Source organism: Grammomys surdaster, unplaced genomic scaffold (genome assembly GCF_004785775.1).
Source record: "Grammomys surdaster isolate TR1022 unplaced genomic scaffold, NIH_TR_1.0 126313, whole genome shotgun sequence".
In the NCBI taxonomy this organism is placed as follows: domain Eukaryota; kingdom Metazoa; phylum Chordata; class Mammalia; order Rodentia; family Muridae; genus Grammomys; species Grammomys surdaster.
This window is the reverse complement of record NW_021621113.1, coordinates 3,442,376-3,463,986: the sequence shown is the minus strand read 5'-3', so window position 1 is coordinate 3,463,986 and position 21,611 is coordinate 3,442,376. Positions and strand designations below refer to the sequence as shown.

General features: G+C 48.9%; 2 protein-coding genes across 4 annotated transcripts in view; one reads left to right on the top strand and one right to left on the bottom strand.

Annotated features, from left to right (window-relative positions):
- Zcchc17 (zinc finger CCHC-type containing 17) overlaps window positions 1-13,853 on the top strand; it is a 40,847-nt gene extending 26,994 nt beyond the window's left edge. For all 3 annotated transcript variants that reach the window (XM_028759704.1, XM_028759705.1, XM_028759706.1), the window contains 3 exons: window positions 1,741-1,841; window positions 3,996-4,141; window positions 13,117-13,853. In XM_028759704.1, coding sequence (XP_028615537.1) covers window positions 1,741-1,841; window positions 3,996-4,141; window positions 13,117-13,278 — 409 coding nt within the window. In that variant the 3' untranslated portion in view covers window positions 13,279-13,853. The remainder of the gene's footprint in view (window positions 1-1,740; window positions 1,842-3,995; window positions 4,142-13,116) is intronic.
- A 545-nt stretch (window positions 13,854-14,398) lies between these two features.
- Fabp3 (fatty acid binding protein 3) lies at window positions 14,399-21,285 on the bottom strand. Its single transcript, XM_028759708.1, has 4 exons — window positions 21,181-21,285; window positions 17,390-17,562; window positions 15,769-15,870; window positions 14,399-14,667 (listed from the first exon to the last, which is right to left on the bottom strand). The coding sequence occupies exons 1-4, from the start codon at window positions 21,251-21,253 to the stop codon at window positions 14,614-14,616; spliced, it is 402 nt and encodes a 133-aa protein (XP_028615541.1). The 5' UTR covers window positions 21,254-21,285; the 3' UTR covers window positions 14,399-14,613.
- Between the last annotated feature and the right edge of the window lie 326 nt (window positions 21,286-21,611).

The following is a 21,611-nucleotide window of genomic DNA, read 5'->3' as shown; positions in this document are numbered from 1 at the left end:
TAAAAATGTTTAGTAGCCATATTTTTCTCTGATGTGGTGGAGTATGCCTTTGGTTCCAGCAGAGGCAGATGAGTCTCTGTGAGGTCAAAGTCAGCCTATCTTTGACAACAATAAAATAATGCCATATACCAATGAGAATAAATGACTCACAACTATAGACAACAATGTGGATGAGTTTCACAAACAACAGAATTATACAAGAAGTATCCTCTGTGTGCGTGTGTGTGTGTCTGTCTGTCTCTCTGTATCTCTCTCTCTGTCTCTCTCTCTGTCTCTGTCTTTCTCTCTCTCTCTCTCTCTCTCTCTCTCTCTCTCTCTCTCTCTCTCTGCATGTGTGTGTGTAGGTGTGTGTGTGTAGATACACCTTTTGGTACTAAAAGTTGAAACCAGGGATTTTTGTATGCTAGACACACACATATATATATATATATATATATATATGTATATATTTTAAAGATTTATTTATTTATTATATATGAATACACTGTAGCTGTCTTCAGACACACCAGAAGAGGGCATCAGATCTCATTACAGATGGTTGTGAGCCACCATGTGGTTGCTGGGATTTGAACTCAGGACCTCTGGAAGTGCAGTCAGTGCTCTTAACCACTGAGCCATCTCTCCAGCCCTAGACATATATTCTTAATACCAAGTTAACATAATATCCCAAGTACTTTAGTACTTTTAAAGATAGCTCCTTGTTAAGTTGCTCAGGCTGGTCTTGAACTTGTGAAACTTCTCCTTAACCTCCCCCGTCCTGAGATTATAGGAGTATACCATATAACTGGTGTACTGCCAGCTTCTGTAAAAAGAAGTGAATGTGTGCTTTTGGAAGCTAGAATGGCGGTCGCTCTGGGAACAGGCCTGATTAGGAGCAAGCATGAAATTTCTGCTGTTAGCAATCCTGCTGTTGGTTATATGGGAGGGAAAGTTCAGACTAGAAAGAAACTAGATGAGCTGTATACTTACTCTAAGTGTGTGTGTCTTGTCTATAGGAGCTCATCTCATTAAAAGGGTGGCAGGAAGAGTCACCTGTGGCCCAGGGGCTCCGGGAAGAAGACTTGGAAGAGGGAGTCTTGGAACTTTGGGGTAGCACATGCATTGTGGAGGTTGGGCATTGCAGAGCTGATCGAAGGAGAGGCACTCAGCACCTATACAAAGTAGAATTAGCTCTTGGGCAGGGCCTATGAAAAATAAAAAGGGTCTGGAAAAGGAGTTGAGGATCTAACTGAAAGCCCCAAGACCAAGGTCGGCCTTGGTTTGTAAAAGCTTGTAAAGGTCTTTTAAATCCATGAGTGATCTGATAAGGGCTGTAGGGTGTTTTCCCATGGTAAGTAATTATTGTTTCTCTCTTTTTTTTCTGGAGACAAGGTTTTTCTATGTAGCCCTGGCTGTCCTGGAACCCGCCATGTAGACCAGGCTGGCCTCAAACTTAGAGATTCACCTGCTTCTCCCTCCTGAGTGCTAAGATTAAAGGCATGTGCCACCACTGCCTGGCAATTATACTTTCAAATGCCTTTCCTATATATTATTGAAAGGAAACTTAGTCTTATTCATAACTGTTAATTCAAAGTCTCATTTTAAATGAGAAAAAAAAAAGAGGGAGCTGTTCCATTGTCTCGTTCTGTCCAGTTCTCTTTCCCTTTTCCTTGTTCAAAAACAAAACACGCAGCATTGCGCTGTAATATATCTGGCCTCTTCTCTGAAAAGCACGAGTGGTCAGGATGTCTTTCGTTACAGGCAAGAAGAGAGGCGCAGGCGGTCCTTCCAGGATTACACTGGGCAGAAGATCACCCTTGAGGCCGTCCTGAACACAACTTGCAAGAAGTGTGGCTGCAAAGGTAAGGGGAAACTGCCATTTCTGTCTCCTCTCCTTTAGGACGCCCTGCTGGCTGAAGGAGATCAAGTTAGTTTAGTTCCCTGTCTTTCAGTCAGCTGCTGGCCACACTTGCTCACACTGTCCTCTGTATCTCCAAGCAAGGTTACTGTTCTGTAGAAATGAAGTGTCTTGGAGATACATTCCTTACGGATCTAAATTAGATTCTTTCTTCCTCGTCTTTAGCTCAGAATTAGGTTCCAAATTCTTAACAGAGTGCCCTTTTCGTAACAGAGATAGAAGATTGTCGCTTGTGTTGGGCTCTGTTTCCTCAGGTTTCTTCTAGTCGTACTCAAATATTAAAAGCTTTTCAGCCCGACTTCCCTCATTGGAGCTATAATGAGAAATTGCCATCTTCTCATTGTCAGAATGACCTCAATTTGCCACCTCCCATCCCGAGTTTCCATCCATGCTTTGTTCATTTTTACTTACTTATTTATTTTTTAGTATAGAATAGAATTTATTTATGGGCATGTGAAGGGGAGTTGAGAAGAGAGTAGAGGCACAGAAAGAGAGGGGAGAGAGAGAAGAAGAGGCCGGCCAGAAACACGTAGAATAGGGAAGAGGAGAGAGAGAGAAAGGGGTCATAGAGAGAGGAGAGTCAGAGCTGCTTTGTTCATTTTCTGCAGTGATGGTAGCAGATCTATGGCCTGGTTGAATTGCTATTTCACCTGCATGCATGTTTGTGTGAGGATGTTAGATCCCCTGAAACTGGTCTTACATACAGTTGTGAGCTGCCATGTTGATGCTGGGAATAGAATCTAGGTCCTCTGGAAGAGCAGCCAGTACTCTTAACAACTGAGCATCTCTCCAGCCCTGAATTTGTGAGGTTTTATAAGGCCCTACTTTTATTCATGAAGAGAGAAGGAGAATGTGGCAGTGAGGGAAGCAGTCCCCTTGAGGAGACCGTAGCAGCATCCCTGATATTTGGAAAACTGTACTGTGTCCCCTTTCCAGACCTCATCTAATTCTGGGCTCAGTGTGCAGACACGTTACACATAGCTCTGAAGTTCCTCATGCACTTCTTTCCTACTCTTAAAATGAGCTGTCTAGAACCTTCCTGTAGCTCCAAGGAATCAGATGCCCTCTTCTGGTCTCCTTGGGCACCTCCACTCATGTGCACATATCCACACACAGGTGTGCACATATTTACAGAGTTAAAAAAAAAAAAAAACATGCCGGGCAGTGGTGGCGCACGCCTTTAATCCCAGCACTTGGGAGGCAGAGACAGGCGGATTTCTGAGTTCGAGAGTTCGAGGCTAGCCTGGTCTACAGAGTGAGTTCCAGGACAGCCAGGGCTACACACAGAAACCCTGTCTCGAAAAACCAAACCAGAAAAAAAAAAACAAACCCACAACTCATCCTCAAAAGCAGAAGAGACCCTCAGTAATAGCACAGGCTCAGTGTGGAACACCTTACTGATGCTCCACAGAGCAACAGGAATAACAACAAGTAGACTTTGACCCAGCCAGCAAAGGTCAGGCTAAACGTGCTTGGCTTTGGAGCATCAAAAGCAGCACAAGACAGGGAGACATCCAACCTGAGCTAAGTGCTGGCTTTGCTCCTGTGTGACCCTGAGCTACTTAACTCTAGGTCTCAGTACCTGATGCAGATGCAGGGTGTTGGGTTTCACGATCTCTGAGGCCCTTGCCAGACCTGACAGTCTGTGACTTCTCAGGCACACTGGGTGTCTGTGCCTGTCTCTGTGCTAGCTTGGATGTGAGTGCCCACATATTGCCAGCTCTCTTCCTTTAGGACTTGGCCTGCAGTTCGGTTCCCTCTGTTAAGCATTCTTCTCTCTGGAGCAGGCTCTCATTGTCAAGAACGCATTCCAAAATAGATCTTTAAAAATTAATGAGCCCCACTGCTAAGGGAGGGCAGCATGAGCTTACTTGCTCATACCTTCTGCCATTTCCAGAGCCCCATCAGCGACTCTCTAACACCAGCTGCTCGCCCGGCTCTGGTTGAGTGAGCACTGCTACTTGAGGTGGCAGAAGCACTGCCCCAGATAAACTCAGTAATGTTCTGAATTGGTGGGCCCTGTCAGGAGCCTCCAAGAAGCATCCATCTGCAATGGAGAGTGGCTTCTTCCCTCTCTAACCTCTCTTCTTTTCCACAGGCCACTTTGCAAAGGACTGTTTCATGCAGCCAGGTGGGACCAAGTATTCTCTGATCCCTGAAGAGGAAGAGGAAAAAGAGGAGGCAAAGGCAGAAGGACTTGAGAAGTCTGATCCCACAAAGAATTCTTCCAGGAAGAGAAAGAAGGTAACAGCTGCCTTGCTGCTGTGTGTCTTGGTTTTGTAGGTCTCAAATACAAATGCTTTTTGTAAACATCTAGAAGCAGAGAAAAATTTAAAAAGCAAGCCCTCATCTTCTTTTCAGAGAGGTTTTTTTTTTAGATTTATTTATTTTGTATTCCCTTGTTATTAGATACTTATACTTCCAGCTTTCAGCTTCAACCCAAGGGTATACCTCCTTACCTTTCTCTGTCTATGCTCCTGGGTTAAGCTTACTGAGTTGAGGCTCAGTGGCTAAGAACACTAGCTGCTCCTGCAGAGGACCTAGCTTCAGTTGCCAGTACCCAATGGTGGCTGACACTACTCCAGTTCCAGGAGATCTGACACTCTCTTCCGGCCTCTAAGACCACTGCATGCATGTGCTGCATATGCTTGTGTGTAAGCAAAACACCCATTCATGTAAAATAAAAATAAATTAGTTTTCTCAAAAGAAGGGAGAGGTCTGGAGAGATGACTCATTGGATAAGTGCTTGCCGTTCAGAGTACCCAAGTTCAGTTTCCAGCCTCCATGGCATGTGTCAGCTACAACCACCTGTAACTCTGACTCCAGAGAAGTCTGACCTCTGGCCTCTGTCCCCTGTACTCACAGACATACATAGATATATTAAACATAATCTTTTTTTTTTTTTGTGGTTTTTCGAGATAGGGTTTCTCTGTATAGCCCGGGCTGTCCTGGAACTCACTCTGTAGACCAGGGTGTCCTCGAACTCAGAAATCCACCTGCCTCTGTCTCCCAAGTGCTGGGATTAAAGGCGTGCGCCACCACCACCCGGCTTAAACATAATCTAAAAAAAAAAAAGAAGAAGAAGAAGAAGAAGAAGAAGAAGAAAAAGAAGAAGAAGAAGAAGAAGAAGAAGAAGAAGAAGAAGAAGAAGAAAGCTTAAAGAAAGATTACTGAGTCAAGGGAGCCAGGCTGCTGGCCATCTCTCCAGCCCCAAGAGCTCTAAGGTCTTCAGTATCTTTGTTGTTTTCTTTTGATTGTTTCTTTCATTCCTCCTTTTGAGACAGGGTCTCCCTATGTATCCCTGACTAGTTTCCAGTTCACAGACACACCAGGCTCTTCTCTCCCCTAAAACAGAGTTACAGTTTACAGCCCCAAAAGACCTGGAGCTCACTCTGCATCCTCTGCTGCCCTGGACCTGTAGCAATCCACCCTCCTCTGCCCGAGTGCTGAGATGGCTCCGTGGTTAAGAGCACTTGTTGCTCTTGCAGAGGACCTGGGTTCAATTCCCAGCACCCTCATGGTGGTTCACAACCATTCCAGGAGGTTTGATGCCTTCTTTTAACCTTCATGGGCCCCAGGCCATGTGTGGTGCACATAAACACGTGGAGGCCAAACAACTCACACTGAATAAAATTAATAAATCAGAACCCTACATAGATTTTATCAAATTGTCTTCCAGGACATCCTTGCTTACGCCTATCAGTGCAGGGGTTGTCTGTCTCCTGGAGTTGTCTCCTTTTACTGCTTAGAGCATAGTGATTCATAAGCAGATTTTATTGTGGTACAAACAGAAACTATGATGTATAAGGTTCTATGCAGAGAAGAAGGAAAAGTCAGCCAACAGTTGTTTCCTTAACTTGAAGGGTATTTATGTGATTGGTTATTGAGGTTTGTTTTGTTGTGTTCTGTTGTGGTGGTTGCTGTTTGGAGGGTAAGGGAGAACAGGGTCTCTCACTCTGTAGTCCTGGTTTGCCTTGGAACTCTTATTTATATACCAGGCTGTCTTCAAACTCGCCAGAGGTCCACCTCAGCCTCCTGAGTGCTGGGATCATGAGTGTGCACCTCCACACCCAGCTTTTTTGGTGTTTATTTAAGATTGGTTTTCACTCTAGCCCCAGCTGGCTTTGAACTCTCAGTGGTCCTCTGGCCTCAGCCTGCTGAGTGCTGGGTTGCAGGTGAGCTCCATACTCAGCTTTTTGAAAATTTGTTGAGTGGTCATTTTGTGTCAGGCTTGCAAGCTCTAGTGAAGGCTCTGATGTAATCTTTTTGCTCAGGGGCACCTTCCCAAATGGAGGACTGTTGTCATTGTGTACGTAAGAGAAAGGGTCCATTATACCATTAGAAGAATTAGCTAAGTAGCATGAGCATCATTGACTTGTATATTTTCCCCATGCCCTAACCTGGCCTCTCCCTAGTACTTTAGACTTCGGATCGAATCTTTCAAACCTCGTTTGAGGTCCTTGGGAACTTATGGCTGGCTGTGTAAGTTTACATTAACTGCAGTTCTTTGGCTTTCAGAGTGGGACTGATGTGATCTTTGGCAGTGTTCCCTCCAGAGTGACACCTAGCCCCTCAGAATAGAAAGTAACAACAAGTTAGTCCCTAGTTGATTCTCAGTTTTAGGAGATGTGGTCTCATGCGGCTCAGACTGAGCTCAAACTCCTTATGCAGTTTAGGCTGACCTTCAGCTGACCCTCCTGCCTCTCCCTCTAGAGCCTTCTTCATCACAACACCCTGCTCCAACACTCTTAAGCTCACTGTCACGCTCTCCAGTCTCTTGGGCTTTTGTCGTTACTATGTAACGTCTATGGGTGTTTTGCCTGCATGTATGTCTGTGCACTGTGTTTACACCTGATGCCAGCCAACGCCAGAAGGAGAAGTTGGCTGTGAGCTGCTGTGTGGATGGTGGGAATTGAACCTGGGTCCTCTGCTAGTGTTGCTCGTGCTCTTAACCAATGAACTATCTCTCCAGCCCCCACATAATCTCTTTCATGAGCTCTCTGACCAAACATACACATACCACCAGACTTCCTGTTTCTGCCCCGAAGAGAGAAGCCATATAGCTTTATCTTACTCTCTGTCTCCCATTCAGTCAGTTCCGAGGGCTGCCAAAAACTCTTCTCTTCTTCCTTTTTCTCCTCCTCTTCCTCTTCCTCCTCCTTCTTCTCTACCTTTCTTTTTCTTCTTTCCCAAGGCAGTGTCTGACTACTTGCATCCCAGGCTAGCCCACTGCTGGCCTCCTGAGTGCTGCTGCTTTGTAGCTGTGCCTGGAGAGGGGTGTAGTGTAAGCATTTGACAATGACGTTGCTCCTGCCTCACAAGTGTCCAGGACAGTGTCAGGCACTTGATATAACAAGACATTAAGATTACCTCTCGCCAGTTTTTGTTTGTGCATTTTGTTTTTTTGTTTTTTTGTTTTTTTTGAGACAGGGTTTCACTCTGTAACTGTGGTTGGCCTGACAGAGATCTACCTGTCTCTGCTTCCTGAGTGCTGAGATTAAAGAAATGGCTTGACCAGTTTATTTAAAAATTATTTTAAAATGAATTATTTATTCATTTCGTTGTAGAGGAATGACATCATACCTTGCTCTTATGGAAGTCCAAGGACAACTTGGAGACGTCTGTTCTCTCCTGTCATGTAGGTCGTTGGGGCTGGAAGCAAGCACCTTTACCATTGAGCCTGCCCAGAGGCCTTTTATCTTTTGGTGCTCTGTGTTGATTTATTTCTACATACCATATAAATCAAGTTCAAGTCTCCCAAGTTCCAGGAGTCCTCCTATCTGTTCTTTTACCTCTAAATCTCTTTTTTCTCTTTCCCTTTTCTCCTCTTGGAGACTGGGTATCCCAGGCTGGCCTTGAATTCGCCATCCTCCTGTCCCACCTGAGGATCACTGTCACTGCCCTTCCAGACCTTGGGTACCCTTAGGATAGACTCTCCTTTCCAGTAAGAAATGGACCTTGGGAGTCCAAGTGAGGCTTGGACACTGCTCTAGCACTCGTAGTTCTGGGACTGTGCAGAACTGAACAGTTGATCTGAGGGGCATTCGATCCACACTGTCAGCAGGAATAGGATGGAACTGCAGTGACTGTATGTAGTAGGCATGTGCGGAAGACACATGAAGTAAGACGGCATCATTCAGTCAGCCAACTGCTTAAGGAAAAGATAATCCGCCAAGGCATGCGTGGTAATAAAGGAGAAACTCATCTCAAGGAGGTCCTGGCTCTCGTGACCTTCAAAGATCAGGAGGTGGAATGTAGGCAAGCCCATTTCTCTCAAGTCTGCTTCAGTGTCTGCTTCTGTATTCTGGTAGAAGACCATATTTACTACTAAGCCTGTGAGACAGAAGATGCCTGGCAAGGTCTGCTCAGAAGCCCGGTGCTTCAGCTTTGTATTTCAAAAGAACATATTAATTACTTCAGTGCATTATGGTGTGTGTGTGATGGCATGCATGTGCCACAGCCTGTGTCAGAGGTCAGAAGTCAGAGGACAGCTTCATAGAGTCGGCTCTCTCCTTCCAGTCTTTTGTGGGTTCTGGGCATTGAACACAGGTTACAAGGTTTGTACAGCAAGTGCTTATCCTGTTGAGCCATCCTCCTGCCTCCCCCTACCCACTCCTACTTTTGAGAGATGGTCTGGCTTCCATTTCACTGTGTGGTGGGGGATGACCTTAAACGCCTGATCTTCCTGTCTCCATCTACCAGACGCTGAGATCACATCCAGGTACGCTACATCCACTTCTGTGATATGACGTCATCTCCCACCACTCCCTCCACACACACACTGTACTTGAGCTTTGTGCACTAATGGAGCGTCTGCTGTGTGTACCTCTGTTCAGTCACTGTGGAACAGAATGAAGAAAATGGCCAGAATCCCTATCTCTGTTGCATTGTGAGCTGATGGAAGAGATGTAAACACATACAATGTGATGTTAATATACAAGTAGTGCAAATGCCACAGAGAAAGAGTTCTGAGGTAGTTTTGTGGTGTTCCACCCAGCACCTTGTGCATGGTCGGCCAGTGCTCTGCCACTGAGCCACAGCCCAGCCCTTTATTGCCACTGTAGATAGTGTAGATAGGGTGCTACTCTTACAGATATCATCTAAAGCCACGTGTGATAGTGCACTCCCATAATCCCAGCATGAGAGAGGCTGAGACTGGGTGTGTGTGTGTGGGGGGGGGGATTCAAGGTCAAGGCCTATCTGGGCCGCATAGCAAGGCCTTGTCTCAAATAAATAGATACATAAATAAACAAATAAATAAATGTATTATTTGGATAAGTGCCGTGCAAAGAGGACTTCAGCATTGTGGTAGCTGGGTACTTGAGGTGAGCTTGGCACACTTCAGAAGAGTGCAGAGCCGGTGTAGAATAGAGTGGCAGATGAGGAGGCCTGGATACCACAGAAGGCCCGGCTGCTGGTTGTAAGAACTTCATTTTCTACTTATGTAGAGATTTTCAGCAGTGCAGTGACATTATCTGACAGTCTCACTGTGTAGCACTGGCTGACCCAGAACTTGCTGTGTAGACCAGCCTGGCCTCAAACTCACAGAGATCCATCTGCCTCTGCCTTCTCTTTTGAGATAATTGTTCTGGCTACTATGTGGAAACGTGTAGGTCAGAAAGTAAGGCCAGGTGACAGACACTTAATCCAGGTGGAGACACCTGGAGCTTGTGTTGGTGTGACTGTGGTAGAGAGGGTGAGAGAGGAGCTGACCTATCCGTAGATTGGAAGGTAGAGCTGACGGAGTCTGTTGGGAGATTGAAGGGGAGGGAACTGGTAACAGTGGCATCAAGATTGGACTGTAACTGAAAGATCCAAGGTGAGAGACACTAGAGAAGCTGTCAAGATATTAGTTTGAGCTGGGTGGTGGTGGCACACGCCTTTGATCCTATTGTCCAAGAGGCAGAAACAGGCGGATTTCTGAGTTTGAGGTCAGAGTGGTCTACAGAATGAGTTCCAGGACAGTCAGGACTGCACAGATAGACTCAGTCTTGAGAAGAGGTATTAGTTTGAGTTGCTCTCTATGAAGATGAGAAGGAGACCTGGACGAAGTTAAGCTTTCCAGAGGGGATGGGCGAGGAATTGAGGTGCCTGTTACACACCCTAAGTAGCCTGTGGAATAGGCGTTTGATCACTTCAGGGTTCAGGGGAGAAGCTCAAGTAAAAGACAGAAATGTGGCTGTCATCACATCATGTTGATACACGTGGTGTCTCTGAGATGGCCTGAGGTAAGTCAGTGGGGATGGGGCATGTGAGGCTGGGCGGGGGTGCCCATCTTGGCTGATGATAGATGAGGGAAGTGACATCCTAGACCTGGCCATTAGAGGCTATGCCAGTAATCACAGCAGAACTAGGAGGCTGGCCTCAAGTGGGAGGCTAGCCTGATCTACATCTTGAGTCCCAGGCCAGGCAGGGCAAATAGTTAAACTGTCTGAAAAAAACAAAACACCAAATGCAAAGCTAAAGCCCTGTGGATTACTATCACACAGGGATAGAGAAGCCATGTGCTTCTTGCTTCCCTCTGTAGGCTGGGCTGGGCTGATGGCTCATTTGCCTTCCCAGGACTGCCCTGCTTAAGACAGGACAGAACCGGCTCACCAGGCTCTCAAGCCCACAGCATTGGAGATGAGGTGCCAAATTTAAACCAAACCCTATGTTGACTACCTTTCAGTCCTAGCTGCAGCCGCAGCCGCGAGAACGTGGGAGTGCAGGGCTGGGAGGCGGTGTTTTTCTACTCTCTATTAAAGAAAACTTTAACTTGTTTGCTCTGCTTATTTGCTGAGACTGTGAGGAGACCCTGGGAGTGGCTGAACCGAGTAAGTCTGTGGTAGAGTATTTTCCTGGTGTGCACAAAGTTGTAGGTTCAGTCACTGGGATTGAGGGAGCTGTTAGGTATTGCTTAGTGCCTGTGATAGGTCAGGCTAGAGCTTACCCTTAGAGCATCCTTCAAAGTAAACACTGTTAAATAAGTTTTCTGTCCCAGAGACTGGGTGAGTCAAGTGGCAGACCTGGAATTTAACTGTCTTATTCTAAGATTGCGGTTCTGACCATGCTGTGAGGCCCCCGTCATCTTCATGGAGGACAGACAGTGCTCTTCTCAAGAGATGCGTCTGTCCCATCATCAGAGTTCACCCTGCCTCTGTAATCTGTGACAGGTTTGTCTGACTTCTCCAGGCCGTGGATGCTGTGTCACTGAGTCATCACAGCATGTGGTGTGGGTACTATTCTGACCTGGTTTCCATCTGAAGTGCCTGACCTCCGTGAGGTGAGGTGACTGGCCGAAGCTGCAGAGCAGTAGGTAGAGCTCAGGCCTCGGCCTGCCTGACACTGCTCGCTGTTCCTTCCATCTCCTCAAGGTGGATTGCCCAGGCAAACAGGCTTGCAGGATGCTGGCCGCCGAGCCTACGGGAGCAAGAGCCTCCCTTCTCTGCTCTCCTCCCTCTTCCTGTGGTCTCCTTTTAGGAACTTTGCTGGCAGGCAGCTTATCCAGTGTGAAAACTTCCCAGGTTGCCCCACAGAAGCAACTTACCAACTGTGCGTTTGTGCTGTTAGCTCTGGTGACATGGTTGTGTGTAGGGATGTTCAACTCTGGGATTCCCCTCAGCACCCCCCACTCCTGTTGTGGGGGGAAAAAAAGAGATGTGAAATATTTGTTTACCTTTGCAAACTTTCCGTCACATTCTGCTCCTTCTCACAGCACTTGCCCTGCCATTGAGTGTGAGGAATAGTCATGTGACCATGCTCCCTCCGGAAGCTCCTTTACACCACGTGCAGCTCGTGGTAGTTATTGCCCTTTAGAGGGAAGAGAGGTCATTTTTCTATTGCCAGCACATCAGTAGGGCTACGGTCTACATTTTGGCAGCCACCAGGGGATCAGGACTGTCCTCATCCAGTGTGGCAGTGCCGCGTCCCTCCAGTTTCTAGACTTCCCATGCCATGCTCTGTAGAGTAAGCTTGCTTATGGACATATTTTTTATGAAAAATGATAGTGGAGGGGCCAGTGGTATTGCTCAGCGGGTAAAAGCAACTGCCAAGCTGAGACCTGAGTTGGATCCCTGGATCCCTAGGTGGGAGAGAAGCGACTCTTGAAAGTTGTCCTCTAACTGCCGCTTGTGGGGTGTGGAGTGCACATGCACACACACACACACACACACACACACACACACACACACACAAATTATAACAATTACAGTAGAAAGAAGCCTGGCAGCATACATATTTTTTCCAAAGTATGCAAATAGCTGACACGGTAGTATACTTGTGCAGTTCCAGCATTCTGGAAGCTGAGGCAGGAGGATCAGGAGTTCAAGGATAAACTGGGCTACATGAGACCCTGCTTCAAACCCACCCTCTCCCAAGACTTGTTTTTCCTGATGCTTTGACCATTAAAAAGGTTGACCTAAATTTATTTACTTATTCATTTTGAGACAGAATCTCTTTCCATAGCCCTGGTTATCTTGGAACTCACTGTGTTACCAGGCTGACAAGAACTCACTGAGACCTACCATGTCCAGCAAGTACTTAAAAAAATAAGCCTGGCAGTGGTGACACACACCCTTAATTCCCAACAGAGGCTGGCAGATCTCTGAATTCCAGGACAGCCTGGTCTACAGAGTGAGGTCTGGGACCGCCGGGGCTACACAGAGAAACAGACAAATGCCAAAGACTAGATTCTTGTTTTAAGAAAAACAACAGCAAACCCACTGGGCTGGAGGAGCACTGCTGGAGTTGATGGGGCTCAGTTCCTGGAACCCACATGAGGTTTCTCACAGCCACAGGCAACTAACTCCAGCCTTACTCGGCATTAACTGTGCACAGGTGAGAGTGTGTGTGGTGTATGCGAGTGTGAGTGTGAACATGATGTCGTGTCTGTGTTGTATACATCAGCACACTTTCAACACAGTTCAAATAGGATAAAAGTCTACAAGTGTCTTAGCTCTCCCCCTCATCTGGGCTGGAGCTCTCGATGTACACTCGCCTGAATCTGCCTCTGTAGCACTGGGATTGCAGGCAGGCACCACTTTGCCCAAGTTTCTTTTTGCAAGGGCTTATGCAGTCCTGCCTTACCTTGAACGCCTTGTGTCCCTGTCCTCACTTCCCCACTGCTGTAATTGCGGGCATGCACCGCACACAGTTCTAGGTCACCTGCTGGCTACCTGCTGTGGTTTTGATGTTAGAGACAGACACACAGTTGTTAAAACTTTACATTTCCCTCTTAGGAAAAGAAGAAAAAGAAGCATAGAGACAGGAAGTCATCTGACTGTGACAGCTCTGACTCTGAGAGTGACTCTGGCAAGAAGGCGAGGCACTCATCAAAAGACAGCAAGGCTGCCAAGAAGAGGAAGAAGAAGAAGAAGCACAGGAAGAAGCACAAGGAGTGAGGGCAGACCAGGCCAAAGCAGCCCTGGCTCTTGCAAAGACGCACTAGTGACAATGTAGCCTCCTACCCCACTGACTTGTCCCCATGGTCTCAGATGGCTCTTCCTCATGCAACAGATTGGGCCCAGAGGACAGCTCCCAACGTGTTTCCCTTGCTGCTCCTGATCCCTCGGCAAGCAACCCTGCAGCCATTGCATTCATGCACTCAGTGTCTTCCTTCAGCAGAAGCTTAGAACCCAGAGTCCCGCCCCGGCTGCCACTGCCAGAGCTGGATTCCTCTGCAGGAGTCCATGTTAGAGCTGCAGGTGCTGCTGTGGACGGGAGCCTGGCTGTGGGGGGAGAGTGGCCCCGACCTACCTGCTCTCTCAGGCAGCTGTGGGTGGACTCTGCAGCCTCCATTCCCTCAGCCAGGGCCTGTACTCCAAGTGAAAACAGTGTGCAGTGACTACTGAACCAGAGATCTGCAGCCAAGGTCATTGTTCTGCTTCTTGTCTATCACTATGTGAGTGACTGGTTCCATTTCAGGCCTCTGCTTAATTCCTGACATAAATGGAAATGTGTTTGGTTTTAAACTTTTCAGAAGGCTTTATTCCTATAATCCTTCCTGGGTGACTTACAGACTTAACACATCAGTTCACTGAAAACACTTAATGTGTTATCCAAGACCCTGGAAAGAGGCCAAGCCTAGGCACAAAGCCAAGGCCACTAGCAGGTCATAGCTTTCTTGAGATTACTCTTAAACCCTCTCTTCTATAGTGAAGATGTTTTCCCCAGGCTGACTAGGAAACCAGTATTTGTGAGTGGGCGGCTCTTAGCAGTCACCTCCCACCACAGTTGTTCATACCTGGACCTTGATGTCCTGAGCCTGTACTCCAGAGGGAGGGTGACCACAGCACACCATAGAGCAAATCCAGGAATGTTCTATGCAGGATGAATATGAAGTAGCCACACAGTGGCAGCCAGCTCCTCTGCCATGGGTGGGTGGGCCTGTGTAAGGGCTTGCGTGGGTGCTGCTGTCCCCTCACTGAGCCTGACGCTGTCTACTCTGCTCCTTAGCAGTGTGGCTTCCAAGTGATCTGCAGGCCTTCGGTTCAGTCTACTGACACACAGGCAGAAGGCAACTGGGTGGCCTTGGCTCTGCTTTATTGACCTTGGAGCACCCTTTGGATACAGATTTAAAAAATAAACCACATACACAATGGGAACTGGGTCCAGGCTAATGCCCCATATCTCCAGAAAAATCCCAACCCAAGTGTTTATACAAAATGTCAGAGGGGAAACAAGAGGCAACGTGGTGCTGAGTTGAGGGGTAGCCAGTTAGCAGCACAGCAGCCAGGTCACGCCTCCTTCTCATAGGTCCGAGTGCTCACAACATTGCCGTGGGTGAGAGTCTGGAAGGAAAGACAAGGTCAGATGGGGCAGAGCAGGAGAGGGCATGCTCCCCACCCTCATCCTGATCAACACATGAGTACCTACTGTGTGCCAGGCACTTTACTTTTTTTTTATGATATAAATCTTTTAAGGTGGATGTTATAATTACCACTTTAGGGATTTGGGGGTGGGGGGAAATGAGCCCTTGAAAGAGGCAGGTTGGTCAAGATCCAGTACATTCCTGTTCCTCTTTTGTGGTCAGCATCTGCCTGAGGGGGTGCCTGGTGCACAGCACACAAGCAGGTGATGAGAACAGCCAGAGCTTTGAGAAACTTCTGAGCTACCAACTTCTCCCTCTGGACCGTCCAGTGTTCTGGAACGGTAGAGCCCAGGCATGGCCGCACCTTACTGTCCCTGCCCAGTGGGTATGGTCCTGTTTGTTACCTCCCTTCCAGAGCGAGGCACCTCACTTCTACCTCATAGGGGACCCCAGTCTCATGTGAATATGCAACCAGCAGGTTCCACCGAGCCACAGTGGTCTGTGGTGCTGATACTGCGGTCCATGCTCCTGGCCCGGGTCCTACAAGGCTATCTATTCTAGGGATGCTCTCAAACTTGTCCCAAAGCAGATCTGCAGGCCTGGTTGTATCCCCTCCTCTCTGGACAATAGATATTTTCAGGAAGCCAGGAACAGTAGACGAAATCATGAGTAAGGAAGGGGCTGTTCCCCTGCAGTGCCCACCAGGCACACACGTGCTCCTGCAGATGCCTGCATTCCTACCCAGGAGGGGAGAGTGTGGCAACTGCTCCTCTCCAGCCTGGGGTCAACTGGCCCTGCTTTCTGCCTCTTCCTGGGGAACAGCAAGCAGAAAGCATTTGTGGGCACCTGCTGCATTCTTCCCACTTGCCTGGTGCTCTGGGCTATGAATATACTGATCTCCCAGCAGCCTCCAGGCTGCTGCCACTACTCATTTCACAGTGGCCCTTGAAGGTTATGTGTTGTCAGATAGCCTTTAGGCTGATGCTTGAACCAAGACCTGTGTAAGTCAGCCATGACCCCATCCCTGGGCTGAAGAAGGTATGTGCTTGTTGCTGTAAGGTCCCATCCTTGCCTATCTTACCAGGATGAGTTTCCCGTCGCTGAGCTCCCTTGTTAGCGTAGTCTCCTGATCGTTCCACTTCTGCACATGGACGAGTTTGCCTCCGTCCAGCGTCACGACTGACTGTGGAAAGAGGGAGACCCTAAGCTGTGACCAGAGCCAGAACGGAAGGGCCAGACAAGCTCGGACAAAGCAGGAACCTAACCTAATCAGTGACGGTGCTGGGGCCAGCATGCACACAGCCCACCTCCAACCCAACTGCATATGCTTCCTGCTCTGGGCCGCTCAGCGGGGGGAGGGGCCCTTAGGCAGTGGATGAGACAGGTAGATCAGCCTTGGATATATTGGAAAATTAGACTTTATATCATGTGACCTCCCTTAACTGGCAAAAGAGCAGCAATCACAAGGTCCTTGGACCAAGGACCCAGGTATCTTTGGAGTGTTCTTCAGCTCTGGCTCCAGGGACCATTTGGTCCTTAGTGTTGCCAGCCTATCTCAGGTAGTTTGTGTTGGGCAGCTGCCCCAAAACTTTAATCTTGAAGAATTTGGGAGTTGTAGGTCAGAAGGAAAACCAAGCAGGGTTTGTCAGTAGGAATCTAGAAAGGTGACAGCTGTGTGTGATTACTAATCTCTTTCCTGTCTATATTCGATCTTCTGGAATCTTCATTCCCCGGTGTTCAAATGTCCCAGTGGACCACTGTTGTATTTAATGTGGGATCTGTCCCTCAAGGCAGGTGGTAAGTTCAAGGATGTAGGTAGGTAAGGACATGTGGTGGAACAGGGCGCCTTCCCCATCTCCTGATGTTGCCCTGGGCTGGGCTTTAGCTCCTCTGCAGCTGCAAGACTGGTACCTACCCTGTTCTTTCTGGGGCAACTATGAGGAGGAAACAGCTGAAGAGATGAATTTTAGGGTCATGATGCAGAGGATCCCAGTATAGGGACAACCTATAGATATATATGTTACTTGGTTCTGTGCCCAGACCAGTGCTGGGAGATTTGGAGCAAGCTGCCACGATAGCCACCATGAGATAACTGAGCAACACTGGAGGTAGGCGCTCCCTCCCATACCCTGAAATAAATACTTGAAGAGTATATACAGACACCACAGCACTCGTATTGGTAAACGCAGGTCCTGGCGCACAGCTCTGCCTGTCAGCTGGTGTCACTGGAAACAGTTTGTCCCGGTCAGTGGTCTAGCCTGGGAGCTACAGAAACGGGTAACCTGTGGATAGAGCTCAGCTTCTTGTTCCCAGCTGCCTCCTTTGCTGCCAGAGCCGGGGTGACCTCGGTGTAGGGCACTGACTTCTGGGCATCATTCCTAAAGCTCTTTAGGCCACAGCCATGGCTGCTGATGTCCTCAGAGCCACTGCATACCTTGGTGTACAAGGTCACCCAACTGGAGCTGGAGACACAAGGTCAGAAGAATAGCTTGGCTCTGCTGGCCACTCCAGTGACAGCTGACAGATCCTTCCCAGGAAGGTGAGAAGGAAATAGGCCAGACCTTGTACTTAGTCCCTGGGCCATCCCAGCACTGAGCTGGCTTTATGAACCTGTGCCTTGGGGTAAAAAGCCAAGGAACTAGAAGGGCCAGCCTCTTGCCCGCCAGTGTTCCAGTGCCCTCCATCCCCTTTCTCTGACTCACCTTGACCTTCCTGTCATCTGCTGTCACCTCATCGAATTCTACTCCCAGCTGGAAGCTGATCTCTGTGTTCTTGAATGTACTGTGTGTCTTTATGGTGATAGTATCCCCGTTCTTCTCAATGATTGTGGTAGGCTTGGTCATGCTAGCCACCTGCCTGGTGGCAAAGCCCACACCTAAGGGCAGGGGCAGAAGGTTGAGAATACATGAGCTAGGGTAGAGAAGTGTTGTACAAACCCAAAGAGAAGTTTGGGGCGTAGGCATGGGGAAGCCGGTCCATGTCTTTGTGTGGGGCCGTTTTCTCACTCAGTCTTTTCCTAAGCTCTGCAGCTGTTAGACTGATGTGAAGTATGAGGAATCTGGATGCTGGGGAAGGTCGGCGGCAGTGGGAATTAAGGTATCGAGGGGTGTGAACCACATAGCCAGCCTCTCACTCAGTGCTGTCCCTGAAGGGTTTGTAGATGTGAACAGGGTCACAAGTCACATGGAAGCTGCTAAGCACCACGTCACCTCCAGAACTGCGTACTCGCTGTCTTCTGGTCTCCTGAACTCTCAAACCCGGGACTGAAGAGCAAAGAGAACTGCCCTCTAGAGTCTCCTGGACAAGGATTGTCTCCCAGTGCTCTGCCCTCTGTATGACAATGCCACAGCTACAAAGCCTCCTGGTTAGAGGTACAAAGGAGGTTTGCCTTCCACAGACATAGAGGGATAAAACAGTAGCAACAACGGGATGACTTGAAGTCCCTAGGGAGACACCTGACAGAATCACTGGATCTGAGTCCTAGGTAAGATCCCAAGTGCCCCTCAAGCAGGTGAAGTACACAGACCCCTTAGGTCAAGCCTTTGGTGCTTTGGGTTGTAGCTTTCCTGGAATCTTCCATTGTTGACTCTGGCTCTAGCACATGGTGAGCCATCCCCAGCGATGTTGCAGAAGGCAGAAGGCAGCCCAATATAGGGATATGGTATTGTGCATCTGTTGGAAACTACATTGCACAAGTTCCACGTGGTGGCCAAGTATACTTGGGATAACCCTAAGCATAGGTTTTGTTCCTTTCCCATTACAAATGAGGCTTAGACACTGCATTGTCTTCACCAAAGTCAAACAAGCCAAGCATGGTGACTCCCTTAGAATCTCACTCAGGGGATGAGAGCAGGGGAAGTGCCAAGAATTCAAGGCCAGCTTGGGCTGCATAGCTCCAGAACATGGTCTATAGTGAGACCCTGTCTCCAAAAGGATAAATAAATAAATAAATAAATAATCCGTATTTAGTGACGCAGATTCCCAAACTGTCCTTTAGTTCCTCTGTGTCATTCTTGGAACAACTCTACCCTTCAAGCCCTTGAAGTCCCTGGGGAGACTCTTGACATAACCATTGGATCTGAGTCCTAGGCAAAATCCCAAGTACTGTTCAAGCCCGTGAAGTACCTTATAGTCACTTAAACTAGGCTAGGCTGCTCTGTTCTGAGAACCTTTCGTTCTATAGGATAAGCCAGGTAGCTAGGGCTACACAGCAAGGAGTGAGAGACTCACCTTTGCCTACTGGTCTCTGGGTGAGTTGGGCTTCAGCAGTGAGCCAGCCGGATTCCCAGGACCCACCCACAAGTGTAGGGTCAGTGAAGCCACTGACTGCTGAAAGCTGGGGAGAATCTTCACTTTGCTGGCCTTCAGCCTGTCTATATGTTTGGGCTAAATAGAATTTCAATCCTCTAACTAATGCTGAGGATGCAGCTTGGGATGATCATGTGCTCAGCCTGCCCAAGGCCCTGGTTTCTGTCTGCACTCACCCAACAATGACCTGCAGACTACAGATCCTGAGGCAAAAGGAAGTCTATAGGAAGGCAGCTGCAGCTCAGGGAAGCAGAGCTGAACCCAGGTAATCTAGTGTGGGGGTGGGCGCATGCCTTCTAACCCCAGTGCGGGAGAGGCAGAGGCAAGAGGACCTGGTCTCCATAGGGAACCTCTGGGGAGCCAGGGATACACAGTGAGACCCTGTCTCAAAACAAAAAAAACAAGACCGGCTACCTTCCTGCAGAACCTTGCTGTGGTCAGGGTAGGGTGGATGCTGGCGGAGCGAGCGCTGTCTGGAGATGCGTCTCAGCAAGGCTCAGCAGTCGGGTGCTTGCTTAGCATGTGCAAGGCCGTGGGTTCCATTCCCAAAACCAAAAGGACAAATTGCTTTGTGGGTCTGTTTCAGAGAAGAGCCAGAAGTAGGTGAGAGGCACCTACACACACCCCTCAATGTGTCAGACTCCTGCCCTCCTTCCTCGGGAAGAAGGAATGGAATCTAGCTCGGCCATGGCACAGCCCAGTTTTCCCTGCCCCAGCTTAGTAGACCAGGAATATAAAGCCAGGGACTCTACAGGAAGGGTCTTTATCTAAGCCCAAGGCAAGTAAGGAAGGGCTGGGGCCAGTCTTGGGTGAGTGGTTCATATGGCATTCCCTACTCCCAGTCCTCCGTTGAAATGGGAAGAATTCTAGGTAGTTTTGGATTTTCGACTATTTGGAAGGCAGATTACAAGTTCAAAGCCAACCTGGGCAAGTTAGTGAGAACCTATGACACAGAGTAACAAGAGGGTGTGTGTGGGGGGGGGGGGGGGGAGAGTGCCTGCCTGGCATGTACAAGGCTCTAAGTTCAGTCTTCAGTATTCACAGAAAGAAATCCTGGGCTTTCCTCTCAGGAGATGAGCTCCTTCATACTGAGCTGTTTTTCTATTAAACAAATCATAGAACTAACTTCCTTCCTTCCTTCCTTCCTTCCTTCCTTCCTTCCTTCCTTCCTTCCTTCCTTCCTTCCTTCCTTCCTTCCTTTGTTTTTTTTAAGACAAAGTTTCTCTGTGTAGTCCTGGCTGTCCGGGAACTCTCTCTGTATAGACCAGGCCTAGAACTCTCTGAGTTCGCCTGCCTCTGCCTCCCAGAGTGCTGATATGAAAGGCATGTGCCACTGCCAACACCACACAGTTTTCCCAGATCTTACAAATGAGGTTCTTTGAAGCATTAGTCTTCCCTAGCCCCAAACCACACTCCCCCTCCACAGCTCTTGACCTTCCTTCTGGCGCCCTCTGCTGTATCCCTGGAGACGGCTTTCTTCACCTTAGCCCTGGCACTGATCAGGTGGGCGGCTGGTGCCTATGTGTAGGGCCCTAGCAGCAGCGTCTCTGACTGATCTCAGGGTGATTGCACACACTACAGGTGAAGGTCAGGCTGGTGAGAACCAGGGCATCTTGCAGAGAGAGGCCTCTTCACTACCCGGTCATGGAGGGGGAGGGACTGTTGCTAACTGTGCCTGGATGTGTCTCCACCTCTTCCCAGATCGAATTCACTGATTGTCTTTAGTCTTCCTCCAGGCTCCTAGGTATTTCCTCATACAGTACACTCCCATCTGCTCTATTCCCTTTCGGAATTCAATTTCAGAAGCACCATGCGCCTCTTTGCTTTCTCCTGCCTGCCTCCCGCCTTCTGTGTTCACTCCCCTCTCAGGTCTAGATCACCTACAACCCTTCCTAGAAAGCCTCTCAGCCCCGACCTCTGCAGCCAGAGCTGCCTCTACGCCTTCCCCTCCAGCTACCTTCCCCTCAAGCTAAGCTTGGACCGTGACACCCCCTCCCAGGAGGCTGGGATGGGGAGGGATGGGGTGGAGTTGCTCCAGCCCAGGCCACCCTCAGCTTCCCGGTATTCCCTGCCTGGACTGGCGAGGAGCTTGCAGGAGGCACACGGGCACTCCAGCTGGAGCTCAGCGCCAAGACCGCCTTGTGGGCCCTCCTGACCCTAGATCCTGCGTCAGTCGTTCGCTCACCAAGTGACTTCATGTAGTCATCAAAATTCTTGCTGTCCACTAGTTTCCAGGTGCCGACAAAGGCGTCTGCCATGGTGCGATGAGAGAGGAGGCGTGCAGGCACTGAGAACCGTGGCTCCGGGCTAGAGAGCCTCTTTAAATAGCCCTCGCATCACATGATGAAAGTGGCCCACACCCCTCGCTCCCGAAATAGGAAGCCGGGGCTTGCGCTCGCTCAAGGGGTTGGCGCCCATCCCCCATAGCCATCCTGGCGCCTACGTCAGCGGCGCCCGCGGTCCTGCTGGTGCCACCTAACCCATCCTTGCCCTGGCTGCGGGGCGCTCCCCGCAACCTAAGTAGAGCATCCATCCTATGGCCATACTGAAAGGAAACTCGCCCTTGAGCTGGTGCCACGCTAGGGAAACGCTGCCTGATCCTTTTGCCGCCTTGTT

Excerpts from the sequence above, each read along its gene's own strand:
- Fabp3 (XM_028759708.1), bottom strand. The coding sequence starts at position 21,253 with ATGGCAGACGCCTTTGTCGGCACCTGGAAACTAGTGGACAGCAAGAAT. Across the intron at positions 15,871-17,389 it reads CAGATGACAGGAAGGTCAAG|TCAGTCGTGACGCTGGACGG; the intron begins GTGAGTCAGAGA and ends CTCTTTCCACAG. Across the intron at positions 14,668-15,768 it reads GCGACGGGAAACTCATCCTG|ACTCTCACCCACGGCAATGT; the intron begins GTAAGATAGGCA and ends CTTTCCTTCCAG.